Consider the following 23,775-nt stretch of genomic DNA (forward strand, 5'->3'; position numbering starts at 1 on the left):
AACTACCACAATGCTTTTGATGTACCTAATTTGATGTTTCTAATGGAATAATATAGATTTGCCATAAGATGTCTTGCATGAGCGTGAGAGTGTGAGAGTGTGGAAGGTGTGAGCACTGACAGCCCTGTGTATGTATCAGTGAGCAGCACTGCTCACAGCCCTGTGTATGTATCAGTGAGTAGCACTGCTCACAGCCCTGTGTATGTATCAGTGAGCAGCACTGCAGTGTCACTCCTCCAGACATGGAGTTTGAAACCTACTCATGTATGAAGTTTATTTCTCCACGTTTTCATTATTTTAATCTGACTTCCTCTTGTTGATAAATGTCATGCACTGCAGGTTAAGTTACATCTCTAAATTGCCCATAGTGTATGACTGTGTGTGCGTGGGCCTTGTGATGGACTGGCCTCCCATCCAGGGTGTCCCCTGTCTTGTGCCCTGCGATGGACTGGCCTCCCGTCATCAAATGGATTAAACAATATGTTTAAAATGCTATTTACTGGCATGAAACATTTGCAAAATATTTACTAATTGGAATATTCCTTGTTAAGATACATCTTATTTTATGTTTTTCCATTCTGATTTCTTTTTTAGGTTCAAGCAGAATTTAAAGGTATCGAGAGAGACACCAAGAACAAATACCAGGGACCAGCTTCACCGGCTGCTCTGCAGGGGCTTCTCGCCCGACTCAGGGAGGACTGGCTGATTCCGTAGGTGGAGTCTGAACAAAGCAGGTGAGGCGATGAGGAAGAAGCCTCCGGATGAGCCCGCAGTGCAGGACCGTGCCGTGCGGTTCTCCTCTCAGCTGGGAGATGGAGCAGCTCTTGTGGTTGGGGATCTGTGGCCTCTTCGTCTCCTGCACTGGAGCACAGAACATTTCAAGGTACCACGATATATCTGCTCTTGGGCCATGGATTTCCTTTAGTGTGGAATTGACATTTCATGTTTGCAGAGGTATTTTTTGTAACTTTATGTAGCTTTCGATTACTGTGCATGCACTCACACACGGATTACCCTTTTAATATATGAGTAGTATGGTATACGATTTTTTCCTTATTCAAAGTTTATTGTGAGATAAGACAGAATGCAGCAGGATGATTGGTGTGGGGCTTTGTCACGTCTGCTTGATCGATATGTGAATGTCTCTCGTGGTTCTGGTTCTGTCTCTCACTCCCACACTCTGTATTGTTTTTCCAGCTCCAGACCTTCTTACCTGATCTCAGTCCCCAGAGTAATTCGTATCGGGACGCCCGTCTCACTGTCAGTCACGGTCTTCACCGAGTCCCCGGTCAGAGTGACCACTGAGCTCTTTAACGGCAACACCAGCTTGCGTCAGACTGAGAAAACGTTTCCAGCAGGTATATGGGGGTTCGGGTAGGAACTGGTGCCCAGTACGATTAGAATAGTGATGAATGAATGAACTTGAAAGAATTACATTAATATGAGCCAACACAGAGTGTCAGTCTGAAGGCAAAGCAGTGTGTGATACGTGTTGCTATGACAAAGAAATCACTAAAAATTGAATTAATTTAGCACAGACATGGGAACATGGGTGTTGTGCCATATAACTACATTATTAATGTTGTAAATTCCATAATAAGTGCTGTAAGTGCATATATGTGGTTCTGATCTTTGTTGCGAACAAAATGTAACAATTGTTTTGCTTACAGGATCTACTGGGCTTCAGATTCTCCCCCCAGTAAGTGTGGCTCATGGTATAGCGGGTCTTTTATATAATGTTTCTATATGCTGTATTACATAGGATATATTTAAAACTCATGACTATGAACTTAAATAGAAGATGTAAATATTTGCAAGATAATTACATTATAATTACAAAATAATTACATTGTCTGTAATTTTGTGTCTCTTTATCACTCATACGGTCTCCAGCTCAGTGGCTAGGGATTGTAAATGAGGTCGCTGATTGATATAAGATGGACTGTGGCGATATACAGTTTAGCTTTGGGACACTGAGCTTCTCCCTCTTACTAGTGAGTATCTGGCCTCATCAGGTTCTTCTTAAATCCTGCTTTTGATTTAATACCTGACCGTAGAAAAGTGTGACTCTTCTAGTTACGATGCTTGGGTACAATATTGTGCTACTGACTAAAGAGACTGGATATCTGACACGGCTGAGGTCCAGGCCCTGCCTAAGCTAAAGGACAGTGACTTTAACATCTATTCAGTCACATTTCTATGTGGGGTGTCGTATGTCGGAGTCTTCTCAGCTTCTCTCTCCTGAAAAGGCTCCGGCAGGGAGAGCTTTTGTAAAATGATGAAATGATACAGATTATCCCTCTGGGACCGTGGCTGTTCACAGTGTCACAGCCTTACTGCTGCTGCTCTGATAGCAGACTGGGACAAACCTGAGCAGTCATGACCTGTTTCTCCCTCTGCCCATCTAGTCCTGATTTCTACCTTTTTCTCTCCCCTCCAGATTCTGGGCTCTGACCTGATTTCCCAGAGTAACTATACTTTGGCTGTCAACGGCTTCATTGGGGAAAATGTGGTTTTCAGCAACACAACTGTGATGAAATTTATGTCCAAAATCTCATCTACGTTTATTCAGACGGACAAATCCGTCTACAAGCCGGGACAAATGGTGAAAATTCGGGTGGTGTCAGTTTACCCAGATGGAAAACCAAGCAGGAGCAATGTTAATATTGTCATTAAGGTGGGTGTGAGGGGTTACGGGGGCAGAGGGGAGGGGGGATGAGTGTAACGGTGAAGAGCATGGAATGATGTAGTAATATTGTCATTAAGGTGGGTGTGAGGGGTTACTGGGAGCAGAGGGGGAGGGGGATGAGTGTAAAGGTGATGTAAGTGGATGAACTGGGACACAATTCTGAACACAAATGAAATGGAAGATTGACCTCCTCCTTTTTACTGATGTGAAGTAGGATCCCAAGGGGAACATGATACAGCAGTGGCTCTCACTGGACAGCTTTCTGGGGGTCGTGTCCAGGGAGTTCCAGCTGACTAAAACACCCCCCCTCGGCATGTGGACTGTTGAGGCTTTGGTTAATGTGAGTTTGGGCTGTCGCTGCATGTAGTCGGTTCTGCTGAGACTGTAATGAAACTTAACAGTGGAAAACCAGCCTGTGGACCATGTTCAGCTTCTGGCAGTTTGACTGAAATGAAAGTGGAGCATTTTGACAACAAGATGATGTGAAATATAAGTGCTGTTATGTTTTATGAAAGTCACAAAAACTGATATAGGATGTTTATATATATATAAAATATATAGATAGAGAGAGAGTGAGAGAGAGTGAGAGAGAGAGAGAAGTGCAATGTATCTTTTTCCTCTTGCAGGACATTCCGACTGAAAAGACGTTCACAGTGGACTATTATGGTGAGAAGTACAATGTTAAAATATTTAATTACATCATGGAAGGATGGACTCGAGCATAGATTGTAAATGGCTGTATTATAAACTAATAATAATAATAATAATAATAATAATAATAATAATAATAATGCAGTGCTTCCGGCCTTTGATGTGGTGGTGCAGGCTCCCGCTGTCACCTACTACGGAGCCAATCTAACTGGAAATGTCACTGCGCAGTAAGTCACTCGTTTCCGCTGACGGGGACATACACGCACATATCCACATTTTGTGCATGGTGATCTCATTTGTAATAACGTGCTGGAAACGAGGCCAATCCTGGTGTGATATACAGAGTCAGGGATCTTCTCCCCTAGATACAGCTACGGGAAGCCAGTCTGGGGCACGCTGACCGTAACGGCCAGTCTGTCCCACCTTGGAACGGCCATGACTGCTAGCCAAACTAAAGAGGTGAGTCTACTCCTGAAATCCTTATCATACGGAACGTTACACACAATTACATTTGTGGGGGGGGGGGAGTTTAAAATAAAAAGGTCTGTTTATCGGGGTATGAATGAAGTCCAATTAAATATTGGGGGGGTGGATTACACGTCCCCTGCCCCCTGGTTCCTACAGAGGAACATGCAGATAAAAATCCCCAAAGCTGCCTGGTTTGAAATGTTATGTGATTGTTAATCCTGGTAAAATACTGGAGATTCAAAGAAAGAGACATTATTAGGGATAAAACAAAGTATAGAGTACATATACTGTATATATAAAGGACAAAAACATTAAAAAAAAAAAAAAAACACAAGATTGATTAATAACCCAATTTAATTTCACTGTAACATTTATTTTTGCAGATCAATGGTTCCGCCCGGTTTGTATTCAATAAGAAGGACTTTTTCCGTAGTTATACCAGTGGTCATGGATCGATGGATCCCTTTCCATTTAAAAATGAGGCAAAAGTTTATGTCACAGTCATTGTCACAGAGACCTTGACAGGTTAGAACGTATTATCTTTCTTCCTCATAAACCTAGACCTGTTATTCTGGAAATATCATGGTGCTGTTGTTTTCAGTGGTACTGATTGGTAAAAGTAAGATAACACGTGTTCTAATTAATCAAAGAAGAAAGCCCACACAGTATTAAAGCTATTACTTTAGGATTTGTACCACTCTATTTTTTGGTGTTTGAGTCCTTGTTTTTCCTTGTGTTTGTTTTTTTTGTTTATTTGTTTTGGTTTTGTAAGGATTAAGAAGCAATGCTACATCAGAAGTGACTGTTGTCCAAAGCAGGTATCATCTTTTGTTTTATGGACATCCCAGAACACTAAAACCATCTTTAAACTTCTCCACTTATGTAAGTAATGGCCTTTCAGTTGAGAGAGACTGTTGTATTTGGTGCAGCGAGCATGAGCTGCTCTTGTTTGTAGATTGTTACATTACATTCATTCCCAAAAGCAGTAATAACGCATTAGTTTGGTAACAAACTGTATTTAATAGTGGAAAGGGTCATGTTTCATGATAAGGGTTTCCCTCCTGTAAATAACTGCCAGTTTTGGGGTGTTAATGAACATCAACGCAGTGCCGGTCCTGCCAATGTGGCTCCCTAAGTGAGGATCACCACTGGGGACCCCCGTCTGAGGCAAAGTGAGATTGGCTGGCAAGTCGGGTGGCCCCTCGGAGGTCGGCGCCCCTCGAAGGTTGGCACCCCTCGGTGGTCGGTGCCCCTCGGTGGTCGGCGCCCCTCGAAGGTTGGCACCCCTCGGTGGTCGGTGCCCCTCGGTGGTCGGTGCCCCTCGGAGGTTGGCGCCCCTCGGAGGTTGGCGCCTCTCGGTGGTTGGTGCCCCCTCGGTGGTTGGTGCCCCGCGGAGGTTGGCACCCCTCGGTGGTTGGTGCCCCCTCGGAGGTTGGCGCCCCTCGGAGACTGGTGCCCCTCGGAGGTTGGCGCCCCTCGGAGACTGGTGCCCCTCGGAGACTGGTGCCCCTCGGTGGTTGGTGCCCCTCGGTGGTTGGTGCCCCTCGGTGGTCGGTGCCCTAGGCACCAGCCCTGTATCAGTTAAGGTTAAAAGGTATGTTGTTGTTTTATGGCTGTAGCTGAAGATCTCGTCATATAATGGGGAACCAATAGAGAAGACGAAGAACGTGACAGTGACTGTGACACAGCACAGGGGTCCTGGTCCGGGCAGCTGGAGGCACGAGGGGTCATTTGGGTTCAACAGCTCCTTCCTCCAGGACGAGCATGTGACACAGGAGGCTGCGGACCTGGCATTTCAGGAGGCAGAGGGCTCTCCTCTCTCCATGAGCTTCCCTGTCCCAGAGGACGAGGTCGTACCCATTCGCTTTCAGCTGTTAGAAGATGTGACCTCTCTTACAATTCAGGTGGGTTTTATTGCTCAGATTTCACCATGCCATTCAGTATACTATTAAATGCGATATGAAAGTATGTCAAAGGTAGAGAATAGCAGCAAACACTGTACCTAGTAACAATGCATTATTTAATAATGTCACATTAAGTAATGACTGGAGAGAATGTAACAAATTGAATTATGATAGTCATAACGATGATAATAAAATGTCAAAATGTCAAAATAATATGTCAAAATAATATTATAATGTCTATATATTAGTAACATTTTATTACAAAATGTGGTGTTATTATATAATGCATTTTTACACAGTGTGTAACGTCCCATTACGTGATGAAAATTTGTTACATTTTGTTGTTTATGTTGTTACATAATCCAGCAATATTACATAATGCGCTGTAACCTACCTTGACTGATCAGAGATCACAGGCTGCTGTCATTTACAGGCTGATTTCCAAGGGAACCATAAAATTTTGCAAGTGTTCAGAAGTTCTTCCTCCACCAGCAACTTCTACCTGCAGTTAAGCAGGACTAATGCTCATCCTGAGGTAAAGCAGGCCTGAATGAGCAGAAAGGCCTTGGATCAGATAGTAGTTAATGTTTGCGTTTTTGCTAATTGAAGGGTGGCGCTCATTAAACTTGACTTTAAGGTGTGAAAATGCTGGAACAATTGCAGTTTAAAGCTGTTATTTCCCTCAGGGAAAAGAGGGTAGATGGGGCAGCATTCTGGAAGATCCAGCAGAAATAAGAATTTACTGGTTATTGCCTCAACTTTTCGTAGTTGCTTGGCCTCTTTGCATTTCCATACATCGCCTGATTCTGATTCTCTGATAACTTGCTGATTTTACCTGTAATTCCGAGCCAGTGTACGGATGTGTACTACTCAGTGCTTTGGCACGTTTACACCTTGCATCCTAGTCTTTCTCACCAAAATTTTACGAATTATTTGTAGTCAACTTAAAGTGTACATTTTGGATTTTGACTCCACTGCAGTGTCATTGCATATCCTCCAATACGACTTCCATCTATTTTCATCTTATGGTGTGTTTTCATTATGTTAATTGATGTCGCAGTCTTTATTCTGCTTTCATTAATGTTTCTCATCATTTGTTTTCTTTAGGTTGGAATACCCATTAATTTGGTTATACAAAGCAACTTTCTGTTAACCGAGGTTCACTATTTGGTAGGTACTATATCATACGTATTGTTTACATTACAGGTAGGTGAAGAATTCCAATAGTTACATTATAATAATATAATTAATGAAGATTAGTGAGATAACAGAGTGTAAAGCTTTGCCATGATAATTACACACTACTTCTCGTGATCCGTCTGTGATGCTCATAGCTGCATCTGAGTCACAGTCAGGAGACGCGAAGAATGTCGATTCCGTTACTGAGTCAGAGTCACACACATTTGCAGCTGATTAACTAGATTGTCAGACATTTAAAGAGTCTCTGCTGTTTAATAATTCATATAAGCATTTGCTGGATGCTTGTATGAATATGCTTCTTCATCTGATGTAGATCCAGTAACAGTAAACAGCAACATGGAGTGTAGCTTAGAGTCTGGAACATTTTACATATATTTATATAATTGGGATTACTTCTGATATTTCTCTGATTGGGTTTAATTAATCTCTCCGGGCACCCTGGAGTTTTGAACATTAATATGATTTTTCAGTAAAACCAATCTGGATTCCTGAGGTGCAGCGCAGTGCAGCGGCTTGTCTTTGCAGGTCGTGTCCAGAGACGGGCTGCTGGATGGCGGGAGGTGGACTGCAGCCGCTCTCTCTCTGCTCCCCACCGCCTCCTGGGCTCCCATCGCCTACGTCACTGCGTTTGTCGTTTGTCCCACGGGGGACGTGCTTAGCGACACTCTGATGATTCCTGTTGCCCAGACGCTGAGAAACAATGTAATTGACTTATGTGACTCTTTGTACTTGCCTATGTAGCAAATCCCTTCACCTGGCTGAGCTCCGCTTGGTCACACAGTTGCCGAGTTTGTCATGTTCCTTCCAGCCAATGGCCAGGTGCCACTGATTAGAACACATGAGTTCTTTGCAGCCCATTAATAAGATGTCATGCATTGATTTAATACAAACACATGCTGGTTAATGGTGGTAAAGTTTGTGTAGCTGATCCCTCCTCTCTTACCTGGTCGTATTCCTCAGTCTTACTTGTTTTAAGTGCTCATGTAAAAAGACATACAGGTTATCAAGTCTAATGTTTATTTTGCTTAGTGCGTTCCAGTAATCGCATGTAATGGCCTATATCCATTAATACGTTACTCTATGTAGGTGTCTCTGGACTGGAGTCTAACAAGGACAAAACCAGCGGGGAAGGTGGAGCTCAGTGTGCGTGTATCTGAACCCGGGTCTCTAGTCGGTATTCTGGTGGTTGACAAGGCAACCAATTGGCCCAAATCTGACAATGACATCAGCAAGTATGAGGTGAGGGAGACCCTTGATCTCACTAAGGACTCTTTAAGGGAGGCATAAATATTTAGTTTTTATCTGAGCCGTGTAAACGTAAAGGGTGGCATTATATTGCAAGCCAAGATAATCTTAATTTTCAAGACGTACTTGATGGTGGTAATAGAATAGACTCGCCCCCTTTTGTTTTTGTTTAAGAAGAATGGCTATTGTGAAACTCAAGCCCTTTCTTATCACTCAATCGAAGTACAATGTGTCCTTTGTAATGGTTTTGAACTTTTGTCCTATTTGCTACTCTTTGCTTGCTTTGGGATTTGTGACAAAAGCTGCTGGTTTGATGAGTGTTTTACCCTTCCAGGTTCTGGAGAAGCTGGAATGGGCTGCAAACAGCGACAGTCCATCCAGCGGAGCGATGACGGGCGACACCAACTGCGTTTCCATGGTAACAGTATCGCCAAACATAGCACAGCAGTGATGCGAGTCCATTTTAACGTCACCAGTATAATACACACTTTCCCCACATTCCCAGGTGTGTAACCTGGTGGTTTTAACAGACGGCCGGTTGTCCAGAGTGAAGGATCATGTTAAAGCCAAATTACGTGAGTTACAAAAAGACTAAAGCATAACTATACTCCGCAGGGCCAGGATGATACTATTAAACTCTTAATTAATATTCAAAAGGGAATCCATCTGGCATTTGTATGAAAACCAGATTAAATGTCTTATAAATTACAGAGTCATGCAGTGACGACTCAGAGGAATGAACGTTTTGGTTTGCAAAGATGTCACTGAATGTTTTGCGTTCAGCAGTCAGAGGGAAAAGCCTTCAGGAGGACAGTATGACCGCCCCAGTGCCCTGGGTTCGAAGGCACTTTCCAGACACCTGGCTCTGGCTGAACACCAACATGAGGTAGGAGCCAGGAAGAATCGGGGGGGTGGGGGGGCAGCCTGCCGGGGCTGAGCAGGGCACCCCCAGGCACAAAGGCCATGCTGCTTAATAAACCTCTCTTGGGTAAATTCCTGTGGTCATTATAATAGCTTTTGTTTTTGGGCAGCAGTACTCTAGCCCCCCCTGCAGGCAAGCAGGATGGAAAGCAACAGCATAGAGAGCATAGAATATGGTTGTTGTTCGGCATCAGCATGGGTTATAGCAACCTGTGTGTGTATGTGTGTGTGTGTGTGTGTGTGTCACAGTGTATCTACAACAGCGAGTTTCTCAGTCACAGTCCCAGACAGCATCACGACCTGGACCGCCTCCGCCTTCGTCGTGTCTGATAACCTGGGCTTGGGGATCATCGACACTCCTGCAAAGGTACTCTTACACATCGGGTTTCTTTCCATTCTGGACATTCATAAAGCAAACTGCACAAGTTAGAAAATAGAATAGAATAGAATAGAATAGAATAGAATAGAATAGACAGGTAAAAGCACATCGAGTTACTTAAATGAACTGAATGTTTGTTTGAGTATTATACCTGAAAACCCGCAATGAACGTTTCACTGTTGTGCCAAGAAAAAAAATATTTCTTCTGAGCAAAATATAGACTATTTTGAATGAAAAATCCCCCAAACCGGAGCTATGCAGATACTTACCTGAACGATTCCTCTGCAGATATCTAAAGCACTTTGACTCCCCAACAATGAAACACTTACTGCTGTTTTGTCCACTGATCTCAGCCAATCAGAATGCTAACTGGAGTCCTTTCTGATAGCTTGCAGTTTTCCAGAACTTCTTCCTGTTCCTCGGTCTCCCAGCTTACATCATCCGAGGAGAACAGTTAATTCTAGAGGTCAACGTGTTTAATTACATGGAACGGCAACTTGAGGTGAATGACAGGTTAAATATATTCTCGTCTGATTTTCATTTATGTTTATTCTTTATACAAACTACACTATAGATCACAGAAACTTTTAATTATCTATTGGCTACCCTCAGTGGTATGGGAGCAGAGACAGAGCTTTAGTAAACGCTGCTTGATCCCGGGCGAATATCATAGCAGCTTCTTGCACTGTATGTTCTACACACACTTCATTCAGATTGTTGTTCTGTATTGGATTTTTAATATCCTACTATGGTGCCTCCGGAACAATCTAAATTCAAATAAGTACGTGCCTTTCCCTTCTCTAGGTGTTGGTGACAGTAGCAGAGAACAAGTCATTTGAGTTTATATTCCAAGACGAAAATGGACCATCGATGGCCAACATAAGGAGAGTCTCTGTAGAGAGTCGGGGGAGTGCTGCGGTTCTCTTCCCAGTAAGACCGAAGGTTCTTGGAGAGATCACAGTATCTGTGAAAGCAGAGTCCTACATTGGCTCTGATGCCATTGTTAGGAAGGTTCTGGTCAAGGTACAGTGCAGATATCTTGTTTGTTGGTAACATTTTGGTTATCGGTTATGTTGTATGTAATTTTCTGTAAGACGCAGGCATCATCGTTTGTTCTCGGTGTTTACTTCAGAACTTTTTACTATGATTTCTCTTCTTGTAGCCTGAAGGAACGGAGAAGTTGTTCACTAAGTCGCTGTTCCTTGAGATGCCGCTGTCGGAAAGCAGGCTGTCTGAGGAGATGGCGTTCGCCTTCCCCGCAGATGTGGTGCCGGGCAGCGAGGGGGCCCATGTGACCGTGGCTGGTATGTGACCCCCGGGGCTCACAAGCAACGTCACGCCGCGTCATGCTTCATTTCAGCGGAGTTATCGCCTGCATTTTTGATTTTCACGAGACAGCGGTTCACCAGAAAAGAACAAAAAAAAATCTGCGAAAAGATAAGCTGTCTTCAAAGACGTCGAATAGTCTTTCCATGAGGAAATGAGGGAATAGCAGCTTTGGCGATGTTTCAAATTATTGTTTTATGGTAAACAGACTCCAAACAGCTGTGTTATTCCTTGGTCATCTGTCTGGGAAAAGGGCAATAAAACATTATGCTGTGTTAGTCACGCCAATCCGCTCGGCGATCTACTTTGATGCCGTAAAGATGTTCCTTTCTGTGGTAAACATCAGCCCTTATGAAAGCCATGTGCTTTCACTCTCCCTAAGACGGCTAGGCCTAATGCTCTGTGGACACCTAAGAAGATCTTTCGCCTTTCAGGTGACATTCTGGGCCCGTCGATATCGGGGCTGGACTCGCTTCTCCAGATGCCCTCTGGCTGTGGGGAGCAGAACATGATCAGCTTCGCTCCCAGCATCTACGTGCTGCAGTACCTGACCAAAGCCGACCGAGTGAAGGAGGACATTCGGAGCAGAGCGCTGACGTTCATGGAGCAAGGTGAGCCGGCCAGACGAACTTCTGGCTGAGCAGGAAATGGGGCACGAAGTGAAACAAAACCATTAAAAACGTTTTTTACTTCTCTTACGAGCTTCTTGATATTAATATAATTTAATGAAAAGTAATTTGAAAGAATATCACGACTGTGACCCCTGTGACCCTATACAGAGCAAGAGGGTACAGAAAATGGATGGATGGATGGATGGTTTTACCCTTTATTCCCTTTACAGCCTATGGCCGCTGTGCTTTCAGGGTATCAGCAGCAGCTGACCTATCAGAGGCGGGACGGGTCCTTCAGTGCTTTCGGAGACAGTGACTCAGCGGGCAGTACCTGGTGCGTACAGTACGTGTGGCTTCCTCGTGGACGGGCTCCCGGAGGCACGTGCCCCCGCTGGTGACTGACCCCCCCTCCCCTGGCTCCCCCCTGAAGGCTGTCTGCCTTCGTGCTGAGGGCCTTCCTGCAGGCCCGGCCCTTCATCCCCATCGATGAGAACGTGCTGTCCGGCACGGCGGCCTGGCTGGTCCGGCAGCAGGAGGCCGACGGAAGCTTCGGTGAGCCGGGGAGAGTGACTGACGCCGAGCTGCGGGGGGGGCCGGACGGCCCCACCTCCCTGACAGCCTACGTACTGATGGCACTGCTGGAGGAGCCGGCGTACATGGTGTGAGCGCAGCCTGGCGAGGGGGGGGGGTTATGCTCATGAATGCCGGCAGTCCCTGGGCTACGAACTTAACTACAAATTCCACTTAAAGTCAGACTTTAACCTGTGAACTCCCTGTATATTCATGTTTGTCCTGGTGACCTTTTGTTCATGTAAATTTAACATTGTTGAGTTTTTCATATACAGAAAAACTGAAGCGGAAAGTTAAAATCTTTGTAGAACAATATATTGATCTGTTAATATATATTTTACATAAATTATCACATATTCATGTACTATTAGGCAATTTTCACAAAGTCTGGAAAACCTTTTATTTTTTTTAACATTTCTGAAATATTCTGATTCTTTTCTGACCACTCTGTCCAGTTCAAAAGGTGTTTTGATCTTCTAGCCCATTGATTCTTCATGACCTTACAAGTTTAATCCCAAAGGCAAATCTTGCTTTCAGAACATCTATCCAAGTCAGGTGTCCAGCGCTCGGATGTTTCTAGAGACCAAGCTGGGACTTGGGATCTCCAGCAACTACAGCCTCAGCCTGGTTGCCTACGTCCTGTCATTGGCCAAGAGCCCCCAGGCCGAAACGGCGCTGATCGAGTTGATGAGGAGAGCAGATGTACATGGTAACAACCAAGCCCAGGCAACAGCAGCCGCTTAGTAATTTGAGTTTATTGTGTCTAGAGCAGGGCTGTTCAAATCACGGTCCTCAGGAGCCGAGTACTGCTGATTTCCCAGCATTCCTTTACCTGTGAGCCAGGAGTGAAGCCTCTGTGGCCAATCAGAATCAGTTATTATTAAACTAACTACCTGGGAGAACTGAAAACACGGCCTGGATTTGGAATCGAGGGCCAGATTTGAAGAGCCCTGATCTAGAGGAAACACGTAGGAGGAAGGAAGGCTTTTCTGTTATTGGATCATGCTGAAACAAACTTGGAATACACCGTCACATGGCCACATTCGCTGCCCTGCTCCTCTTGGGTCCCCGTCAGTTATCCATGTGAGCTCCGCCTGACAGCTGATACCGTACCTGCTGCTGGTTCGGCCCTCTGTCCTCCAGATGGTGTGATGTCCTGGAGCTCCTCGAAGGTGCCGCCGCCTGACTCCTGGCAGCCGCACTCGGTGGACATCGAAATCGCGTCCTACGTGCTTCTCACGCTCTTCATGAGGGCGAAGGTCATGGAAGGAATCCTGCTTTTGAAGTGGCTCTGCCAGCAGAGGAACCATCTGGGAGGGTATGGCTCAGCACAGGTGAGGTCTGCCGCTGCCCCTATCTGTCCGTCCTTCACTTCACTCCGTAAAACTGCTTACTGTTTACACCTCTGAGGTCTAATGCTAGAAAAATCAGGACTAGAGTCTAAAGACCTAAACTAATCAAATGACGGCCATTATTGGGAACGAGGCGCATTACAACATAAATTACGTGATGATTCTCAGATCCAGCCCAGCCCCTAGAGTTGGAATTTGGGGGGGGGGCGGGGGGTTACAGGCATGGTTGAATGGTGGAGGTGGGGAGGCAGGCCTTAGATCAAAGGCCGCTCAGTCAGGGGGGGTCATGTGACTCATGTCCTGCAGCAGGGGCCAGCAAAGCTAATGACATCCATGCGATGCAGCACGGCCATGTCCCGCGTGCGGGCGTGTCTGCCGGCGTGTCTGCGGGGCGTGTCTGCAGCGTCCGAGCGACACCGTGCACATGCGCATGGCCAGTATATAGGGATTGGGGCGCTTGCTCTTCAGATAAAACTCCTCTCCATGCTGGCGTATGCTGGGACTTCGGGAGGCTTCACACAAAAGACAAAGAAAAACAAAATCCAATATAAAATGTCATCCTTCTTGAGTTCACCTGTAAAGAGCTTCAGATGTCACTATTGCTTTAGCTAGGCCAGTCCCGTCATTCACTTGTGCTGCGACTGTCTGTATGGCTTTTGTCGTCGTCCCATTCAGGATACGATAATGGCCCTTCATGCCCTGTCATACTACGCACCTCTGAGCGGTGCGGATTCCATCAACACCACGATCCACGTGAAAAGCACAGCCTCACGCACCGCGATCACCTTCCACATCGACTCCACCAATTACTTACTGCACCAGAGCAAAGAGGTCACGTTACTCGCTTTCTTTTCTGTCAGAAAAACAGTAACAAACGTAACTAAATAATAATGCTGGAGTTTGAGTGGCTAAGTTACCGCCTCTCTGTTAGTATAATCAACTGGAGCATGACGGAATTTTGTGCTTGTAGATTGAAACGAGCAAAAGCATGCGTCTGGGAATTTCCATGGAGGGACGAGGATTCGCCTTGTTTCAGGTAGGTCTTCCATTACTTTAGAAATGAACTTTTGCTAAAAACCACAGTCTGCGTCTCCGATCCCAGTTTGAAATGAAACTCACATTTTTTATTACTTCGCATCACTTTTTTAAACCTCTTCTACTCCATATCGGAGAAGCTGTTATGGAAGATAGATGCATAGATGGATTTTGTGAAAGTGGATATTTATGTTGCGATTCTGCTCGAGGAGATTGGCCTTGAGATACACCAGAAATTTTACTCCTGGCAAATAAATCTGCATACTTTTGGTCGCAAGTGCTTCCCGCTTTCAAGCAGCAAATCCAGTATTTCAACTGGCAGGTCGGCACTGATTTTCCCAGTTACAGGCTCTTCCCAAGCAAAACATTTCCCCTCCCCTGCTAATTAGCAATGCTGGCATTTTATGGGGATTAAAACCTGCCAAAGTCTGTGTTCTGCACATGTCATTCATTGATTAATCCAACTCAGCTGATGGGAGCTTTGTCTTATTCTCTATGTTCAGTTTGTATTTTCTTATTATATTCCTATTACTTTGTTGTATATAAATTAATGTAGTTTATTTAGGAGGAGAAGTTTATTTAGTTTATTTAGCAAAAGTATGATGTGTTCAGATCAGAGAAGACGCAAACATGCAGACCACTAAGAAACGTTCTTGATTCTAGCTTCAGCAAAAAAAAATAAAAATTATAAATTAGTTCACAGCTATACAAAATGTATTAATATGTATATAAAACCGCTATGCAAACAGATTATGTAATTTTGCTTAGCAAATATCTTCAAAACAGCCATTTTTATTTATTGGTTCTTACGTTTTCTGTGAGAAAATTTCTGTGAATCAGGAGAATTAGGATACATGTGCTACAGAATATCACAAATAGGTCGTACGATTTAGGGGGAAACTCAACAATCAGATTCCAAAAGTAACTCTCTTGTATAAATTACAGTTGAAAGTGTTCTACAATGTAAAGAATGGAGAAGCGTCCAGCAAACACAAAGATGGGGCAGGAATGTATGCTTTCCATTTGGACGTTGTTGTCAACAGCAGTGACATGGACCATCTAACCCTCTCTGTCTGTACCAGGTAAGCAGCTGCCAGACCCCGTTGCCGGAGTTCTGCATAAATTTCTAGTGGCTTATCAAAAACAAGTCTAACCCATATGTTAACCCTTGTGCCTGTACTGCACTGTCACACTGCAATAGAGAGAAATTGACACTGCAGTAGAGAGAAATTCTGCTACATCTTGTTCACGTTTCCAGCCTGTTGGAAAGCCAGAAGGTTCCTCGGACAGGCTTGGTGCTGATGGAGGTCGGCCTGCTCAGTGGTTTCACCCTGAGTGACGAAGGAATTGCAACCAATGATCTGATCAGAAAGGTGGAAACACCTCCAGGAAAAGTCATTCTGTACCTGGATTCTGTAAGCAGATGATTGGATGTCTTTCTCTTGCCTTCATATTTATGTCAAAGGTCACCTTAAGAATTCTGTAAGATGGAATTGACTCGAATATGGGAATTATGCCTCACTAAATGAGTACTTAATGTTATTTAATGCTGTGTCACAATTGAATGTGACAGAAATGATCCACTGAAGACTGTCAAATTTACTTTGCACTGTTGTTACTGCATTGTGTTCATATGGAGTAGAGAGCCATCGGCATTTCTAGGATTCTCAGTTCTTCTCCGCAATGTCTTCTCAAATGAACTGGAATCATCTACAGGTGACCAAATCACAAGTATGTGTAGGAATCCCCACAGTGAGGAGCTTCAAAGTGGCTCTTGTACAGGATGCCATGGTCATCGTCTATGACTTCTACGAACCCCGTAAGCTGACGTCCATCATTTCAGTTAAACTCAACATTAAATTATTATAATTCAGACCAATCAGTAGCACCGTACAAATTTAATAATCAAGCATTGTAACTGAATATGATAGCTTCTCAAAATTAAAATTTCTCTACCTAATATAAAATGTTTTGAACTTCAGTTATCATCAAAATCTTGATTTTAAAAAAGACCTGGAACGAATTTGCACACATTTATCAGGTCTGAGTGCGGGATAAAGGAGGATTTGAATGTGACTTCCTTGCTTCAGGCAGGAGAGCGATGAGGACCTACAACACCCCAGTGCTCCGCAGCCTGTCCACATGCTCCTTCTGCGGGCGCGACTGCCATCTGTGCCGCCCCGCTGTGCCCCGCCCACCCAGCACGGCACCTGCAGCAAGTGCCTCCCGGCCTCCTCTGATTGGCTGCCCAGCATCCCTCTTTATCCTCTTCCTGCTTCAGCTCCTAATACTGACCAATGTGGTTTGTTAGACGCGTCCTGCCGTACGAAATATCAGCATCACAAATACTCTGCATAATGTAAGTCAATCAGAATCCATTGTACTGATCAAATGTTCATTACCATCAATCTAATCTCCTCATGCACTAGTGTTTTGGTTAATATTTCACGGGTTTCCATTTTGTAGCATAAAATAAGCATTTTTTAAACCATCTATTTCATCCGTCACTCTTCAAGGCGCCTATCCTGGTTGGGGATGATTCACATCGCCAGCCCTGGAATGAGAAGTGATTGTGCTACATTTGTAACATTAAAATGCAGACGATTATATATTACAGTAAAAAAAACATCTGCAAAATGATCCTGTCAATTATAAGTAAATGGAAAATTTGTCATTTTTTTTATAGCGCATATTTCAGTTAGCAAACTGACACACATGTGTCCAGATTTCATGCCTTTCATACCTTTTCATGCCTGGACCACAGATGGTGTTCTGGTTAAGCACAGTGACTTTCTTTACTAAGGAACATTCGGTTGTTGTGGTATAGCTTCCTGCTCTATGAGTTCTGGTGGAGGGTGACATTTCTATGACACGCAAAAGGAAACTCAGCCCTGAATGTTCTGGAATTTTAAAAAAATTACTTTCTATGATAAAAATTGTGCATTTTATTTTCAGTGACAACTAATTTGAATAGTTTGCCGTGTTCATCCACAGCCAGTAGCTTGAAGGCTGGTATACTACTGTGTAAAAAGCTACTGTGTAAAACATAGTATGACGCCTATTTCCCCTTAAAATGACCTTGACTGAATGATTCCTGAGATCAGAGCACTGCAATTTACTGCAGTTTATATTTCTCACTGGAGTTCATCTGGACCTCGAGCTCTGGAGCATCAAAAAGAAGCCGCACTTTTTAGAACGGCCGTAAATCTCAGAGGGTTAGCGAGTCTGCTTTACAGGCAGCAAAAAGGAGCAAGGTGGGGGCAGGAAAGGCCACATCCATCCTGGAAGGTCGTAACTGTCTATTAGTCCACAGTTAAAGGGTCACGAAGCCTCTAAGAGAGTCAGGTTCACATCGCACCAGAATAATGTGTGTTACTGAGTCTGCCTGAGAGACTGTGAACATTTTCTTTATGAAATACTGATCCAACAAGCTTACAGCTGCTTCAGCAGGGGATTATAAACACCTTCGCGTCCCTAATTAGTGCACATGCATTTGTTATTTATTCAATACTTTTGGTTTAATGCCATATTTTAAGTGGATCTTTGAATCTTGAACTGAGAATTAAAAAAACTCTAACATGATAATACAGCTATTTAAAAATAACGAACACCTACAGCTTTCTTTGATAAATCAGGGCAAATTTTTGCTTCTGTGTGTTTTTTCAGAAATTAGAGCAATTTTCGCTTCTGTTTTTGACACTTGAGACAAAAGCCAAAAATAGAACATGGGTGCAAAATGTGATGCTTAACTGTTTCTGCTTTACTGGGACTATTTCAGGGGAAACTCAATAAAACTGCAAGATGATGACCTAGTACAGTCTACCTCATTTAATATCTGCATCCCTGGAAACAAAGCTGATGTCACTTCTTCAAATTTGATCGCAATCAGAGCAACAAGAAGACGATATTTACAAAGGCTCGTCTTAATGCTTGCAAGCTGTCTTCAGCTAACATACATGCATGTCTGATTGGAGACAGGAGGGAGTGATTTAAATTCAACCAATCAGGTGATGTCACTCTGAGGTCTGCTTATGTGACCAGATAGATATGACCCCATTTTACGCTGAAACATAAGCCAGACGACTTAAACGGCCCCCTTCTGCTTCTTCTGACCCATATGGATCACCACACTTGTTTTGACTGATGTCCAGCTTCCCTATGAGAGATTAAGGAAAGCCAGGCTTTCTTGTTACTGAGGCAGCTGGTAACTAGCTTGTCTTTGGTAATGCATTGCATCCTTGGTCAGGCAAAAATGAGCCCAGCTGCCTAATTATTGTGGGTATTGATGAAATAAGTGTTCAAAGTTGATAGGAATCCTCAAAGTTTTGCTCAGTTGGTGTCAATATTAACTTGGCACGACATCTAATAGCCCAGCTGCTCGTGTTCAGAGTCGTTCCTGAGTCCAGCGCAGACAGTCGCTTGCAGCTTTATCCTCTGCAGTTTCTGCCTTACGTCTGTACCCTCCGTCGGGGGACCGGACAACCGCTTTGAAATGTGATTGATTCCAGTTGCATCTATTTATGGTGAAAAAAGAGAGAAAAACAAAAACAGGAACCTGAAAATAATCTAATGAGTTACAAATCGGAGTAAAAGTCGTGTGAAAATGCTCACGGCCGCACGCCGTAAGGGTCACACAAGCCTAACCAAGGGGGTCTCTTCAAGATCCTGTTAGAACCCAAGCTAGTACACGTTTTAGACTGGTTTCTGTGTGACTTTTCCAAGTTCATCTGTTGAATTTATCAGTTACCATCAGTCTTAATGCCCACTGTAATGGGCTCTCCTCTAAGAACCAATGGCAATCATTTGTACATCCTTTTTGATAGGTGGACCAAAAATGTGTTTTATACAACATACATGGGGATCACCTTATTAAAGTCAGACAAGTATAACAATATTTGAATAACTGTGAGCTGGCCAGTCTTCTGTACCCGACTACAGAGTAAAATCAAAGACGGTGTGCAGAGGTGGGAAGTTCAGGGCCAGAGAGGAAAAGTCCAGGCCAAGATTTAGTTTCAGCCAGTCGGCTGAGTATCTGTCACTGTGACTCTTTGTACTCAATTAATTGGCTGAAACAACATCTTGATTTGGATTTTTATTCCCTGGACCTGAACTACCCACCTCTGCTGATGTGTTTCTCACCTGGGGGGTACACACAATAACCTCCCGAGGCATACAGGTATAAACACACCAGGGATCATGATAACATAGATACAGGAACTCTGTCTTACCTGTAAAAGGGGGTCAAACAAACCGGCCCAACCTCATTGTCCTGGACAAAGAGTCAGAGATAGTCTTTGAAAACCAATTTGTTATTTATGCTGACAGCCATAAACTTAATCCACCAAAATGGAATGTTCTCCATTCCTCTGGTGATCGTCCTCCTTAAAGCTTTCATCATTGACCTTCCGAAACTCACATATGGCATAGGATGTAAATGGGACTTCATTGGTCCAATCATTGCTTTACAAGGAGTCGCCAGATGTGGACATGTGTTTATAGTGGAGCACACGGAATAATGGCTGAGAGTGAGCAGTCTTTAGAATCACTGCCACTAAAAGCTTTAACTAAACCATTCTCAAGTAAAGCTACAACCAGCTTACCAGACAATAAATTACATAATACATAATCCATTAGTTGCTTGTACTGCATTAGAGAATACAAACCCACCACCAGATGGCAGACTTAATCAAGTCTTTCAGTATCATGAAGAAAGTTATGCACAAAACAAGGTCTCATTGAATAAATTAGGAAACTTTGAACGTTCACATTCATACAGTTAGCATGTGATCGTTAACAGATTTTTGAGAAAGTGATGCTTTTCTGCCAAAAGAGGAGTGCTTTTTGAATTGTTACTCTTTATGTAATACAGATGAGTGGCTATCTTCCATAGGCCACATCAGGAAACAATCTGAAGGGCACAGAACGGAGCTTAATATAGGGCTAAAGTTCAGTATGTAGCACCCACAAGCACCCAGATCTGAACCCGCAGCTTTCCTCCAAATAATGTACCCAGGAGAGTGCATGTCCCTCATTACAGAGCACAGTTCCCTCATTACAGAGCATAGATCCCTCATTACAGAGAACAGATCCCTCATTACAGAGCACAGGTCCCTCATTACAGAGAACAGATCCCTCATTACAGAGCACAGTTCCCTCATTACAGAGCATAGATCCCTCATTACAGAGCATAGATCCCTCATTACAGAGAACAGATCCCTCATTACAGAGCACAGGTCCCTCATTACAGAGCACAGATCCCTCATTACAGAGCACAGATCCTTCATTACAGAGAACAGATCCCTCATTACAGAACACAGAACCCTCATTACAGAGCATAGATCCCTAATTACAGAGCATAGATCCCTCATTACAGAGTGCCGGTACCTCATTACAGAGCATAGGTCCCTCATTACAGAGCATAGAACCCTCAATGTGGTTCTCACTGATAAATAATGGCAGATGAATCATGTGGGAATAATACTTACCGGAGTCGGCTGTGTTTTGCCTGGATTTTTGGGTTTTTGTGAAGTACTTGACTATAGACACACACACATACCAATGAACCAAAATATTATGACCACTCCCATGTTTCAAGATCAAGATTCTTCATTTGTCACATGCACAGTTATACAAGTACAATCTGTAGTGAAACGAACCCAGATTCGGTCCTGAGGCTGTGCAATAAGGTTTTGCAAATTAAAGATACATTTAAAAGGTTAAGACTAAAGGCAATGAAAATATATATAAAACAAATATATTCAAATGACATCACAATGGCAGTATCTGTACAGTGTGCAGTGTAATAGAATAGATCGTGTATATTTGTGTTGCAAAGTGCAGTTTGCTAGTTGCTGTTGATGTAAACGGACCTTATTATGAACAGTTAAGCTGACTGCTGTCTCAGGTTGTGAAGTGAATAATGTTGACTATCTAGTAAAAAGTGGCTCAGCATGGACACCCTGCGGCTACATAGCCCCACATTTCCTGTGCGTCCTGACATGTCACACTCATAGCCCCCCTATACTATCTGCCATAGTAGCCCTTCTCTCGGTTTGCCTCAGACAGGATAGCCCCCATTCACACCCTGCACACTCTGTTGTGGTTCCTGGTTATTCCCCCCTGGGATCACTCTCGGCAGGTAGTCACCATGGCCACAAGCCTTTCCGCTTTGGAGATGCTCAGGCACACTCATCTGGCCATAATGATTTGGCCCTTTTCAAAGTCACTCAGATCGTATGTTAGCTTACAGTATAATATGACCCAGACCTTGACATGCACCATTTTTGCTAGATAGTCAACATTAGTCACTTCATGTTGGGGGTGGTCATAATGATTCAGCTTCTACGTGTATAACTGCTGTTTTCTTGGAAATATTACACACACCTGCAAACCAAACATAGGATTCGTGTAGAACAAGCAAAAATGTAAGTTTTCACCCAGGGGAGCCTGGAGAGTTTCACAGCAGGCAGAAGGCTATGAACAGATCAGATGCTGGATTAAGATCCAATGCTGCTTGAGTGGAGCAACGAGGAGAATTTAGCAGAACATGTGGTTTTACAATAGCTAAGGCCTCAGGGCTATTAAAATGCAACCATTATTGTGTTATGAACCACGGTAAAAATATATATATATATATATATCATCAAACATGTAAGTGTGTCCTTAAATATTTCAGTTCTTCTTTGGCAAAGTAAGCTTAGTTGTAAGACTGAGTTTGAGTATAAAATGAATTTATGGTCATGTTTTTTTAGAAAGAAAATGGACATATTTAGGCAGTTTGGAGTTTGGCTTTTAGTAATAATGGCAGGACTATTAGATTTATTTTGGTTGTCTTTGGCGTAACAATTTACAACAACAGAATTGTACAACATTCAGGAAAATGTGATAGTTTGGCTTTCACATTGGTCTAGAAATGTGTGCTGAAATCATTGCTCTGTGTCAGAGTCACGCGGTGTCAGAGTCATGCGGTGACGGTCACGCAGTGTCAGAGTCATGCAGTGTCGGTCACGCGGTGTCAGAGTCATGCAGTGTCGGTCACGCGGTGTCAGAGTCATGCAGTGTCGGTCACGCGGTGTCAGAGTCACGCAGTGTCGGTCACGCAGTTCAGATCTGTTTCCATGGGGACGGCGAGGAGATGCATAAGCTCAGAAGCTTCATACATGTTGATCTTATTAATGTCTGAGGACAGGCAATGCAAATAAAGCAAAAATATAAATAAATAAAATGCAGGATTTTCAGTCAGCAGAAAGGTTTAATAAACCACATAATGATTAATTAATAGCGTTTTGCTGATCATATCTCCTCCAATAACAACCTTCTGTGGGTTAGATCAGAGTCCAATGAATATCAAGTGTTGTTTGGTTTTATATTAATCAAAGAAAATTGTTGTGGAAAACATAAGACACAGAAAACAAAACACTGGTCTTCATAATCACAAATCAGCTCTGAGTGACTGGAACGATGTGGTCATCTTCCGTACAGCCTGAGGGGAATACAGCGAAGCCAAACACGGCCGTGCCGCGCTTCACGTAATAATAATGATGTTCTCATCTGGCGTGGGATTCTCCTCCACAAAAAAAAACTTTGGAAACTTCTTGTTTTCATCCCACGCAAGATATTTGGACTTCGAAATGCTAATATGGAATTCAAAATGAAATCCCTGAACTCAAAGACCACCCAGAGGTACAGTGTAAGCAGAAATGGACAGAGACTGGGAAATCACATCAGCCACGAGTTGCCGTGATGCGTGTTAAATGTTGCATTGTTTTAGTGTGAGTGCATTCTACCTTTGGACAGTTTGGTGATTTATGTCACGTGTGCTATATAGAAAATGCCAGGAAGTGAAAATACATGATGTTTCCCACAGGCTGTCAGTTTGAACAAAGGGCATTTGGATTGAATCAGTGCTTCATTAATTCAGGCCTGGCTAGATGAAGCCTTCTGCAGTCACACACAGTAGGCCGCGCTGTTCCCTGCAAACTTCCAGACCCTCTTTCTATTCCACGGCCAGTAATCGGGATCCAATGGCCCAATGTACTGTCTCATTAACTCAAGAATCGTCTTTCTTTGTACTTTAACCCAACATTAGTTTACTAGTACAAATTTAGACAGCTGCCATATATTTCCTGCACCACAAAGGCCAATTAGGCTAAGAAGAAACAGCGATTTGTCCTGATTTACGTCGGCCTCTGTCTGAACCACATGAAGAGAGGAATTAAAACACTGGAGAAGATCCATCAAGCGCAAGCGGTAGTGTCACTAAATTCATTTATAGATAAATATGTTTCCGATCAAACAGAGATGGTGTGTGTGTGTGTGTGTGAGCGGGTTTGAGTGTGTGTGTGAGCGGGTTTGTGTGTGTGTGTGTGTGTGTGTGTGTGTGTGTGTTTGAGTGACTCAGCGAGTCTGTGTGTGCATGTTGGAG

General features: G+C 43.5%; 2 protein-coding genes across 2 annotated transcripts; both read left to right on the forward strand.

Annotated features, from left to right (window-relative positions):
* The first annotated feature begins 725 nt into the window (after window positions 1-725).
* LOC140581142 (CD109 antigen-like) lies at window positions 726-4,714 on the forward strand. Its single transcript, XM_072702975.1, has 9 exons — window positions 726-883; window positions 1,198-1,358; window positions 1,671-1,699; window positions 2,441-2,677; window positions 2,904-3,029; window positions 3,316-3,355; window positions 3,486-3,567; window positions 3,706-3,799; window positions 4,581-4,714. Exons 1-9 carry the CDS (start codon window positions 762-764, stop codon window positions 4,584-4,586), a joined length of 897 nt encoding a protein of 298 aa, XP_072559076.1. The 5' UTR covers window positions 726-761; the 3' UTR covers window positions 4,587-4,714.
* Window positions 4,715-5,400: 686 nt separating this feature from the next.
* On the forward strand, window positions 5,401-18,155 carry cd109 (CD109 molecule). The gene is made up of 23 exons (XM_072702973.1): window positions 5,401-5,712; window positions 6,146-6,247; window positions 6,820-6,882; window positions 7,438-7,614; window positions 7,999-8,151; window positions 8,492-8,575; window positions 8,663-8,732; window positions 8,944-9,043; window positions 9,328-9,445; window positions 9,846-9,959; window positions 10,262-10,480; window positions 10,620-10,761; window positions 11,218-11,394; window positions 11,647-11,728; window positions 11,825-12,053; window positions 12,502-12,673; window positions 13,108-13,298; window positions 13,992-14,147; window positions 14,287-14,352; window positions 15,297-15,433; window positions 15,610-15,766; window positions 16,068-16,170; window positions 16,442-18,155. The coding sequence occupies exons 1-23, from the start codon at window positions 5,632-5,634 to the stop codon at window positions 16,660-16,662; spliced, it is 3,114 nt and encodes a 1,037-aa protein (XP_072559074.1). The 5' UTR covers window positions 5,401-5,631; the 3' UTR covers window positions 16,663-18,155.
* Window positions 18,156-23,775: the final 5,620 nt, after the last annotated feature.

Source organism: Paramormyrops kingsleyae, chromosome 19, assembly GCF_048594095.1.
Source record: "Paramormyrops kingsleyae isolate MSU_618 chromosome 19, PKINGS_0.4, whole genome shotgun sequence".
Taxonomy (NCBI): Eukaryota; Metazoa; Chordata; class Actinopteri; order Osteoglossiformes; family Mormyridae; genus Paramormyrops; species Paramormyrops kingsleyae.

Excerpts from the sequence above, each read along its gene's own strand:
- LOC140581142 (XM_072702975.1), top strand. The coding sequence starts at position 762 with ATGAGCCCGCAGTGCAGGACCGTGCCGTGCGGTTCTCCTCTCAGCTGG. Across the intron at positions 1,700-2,440 it reads GGCTTCAGATTCTCCCCCCA|ATTCTGGGCTCTGACCTGAT; the intron begins GTAAGTGTGGCT and ends TCTCCCCTCCAG. Across the intron at positions 2,678-2,903 it reads ATGTTAATATTGTCATTAAG|GATCCCAAGGGGAACATGAT; the intron begins GTGGGTGTGAGG and ends GATGTGAAGTAG.
- cd109 (XM_072702973.1), top strand. The coding sequence starts at position 5,632 with ATGAGCTTCCCTGTCCCAGAGGACGAGGTCGTACCCATTCGCTTTCAG. Across the intron at positions 9,960-10,261 it reads ACATGGAACGGCAACTTGAG|GTGTTGGTGACAGTAGCAGA; the intron begins GTGAATGACAGG and ends TCCCTTCTCTAG. Across the intron at positions 10,762-11,217 it reads GGCCCATGTGACCGTGGCTG|GTGACATTCTGGGCCCGTCG; the intron begins GTATGTGACCCC and ends TTCGCCTTTCAG.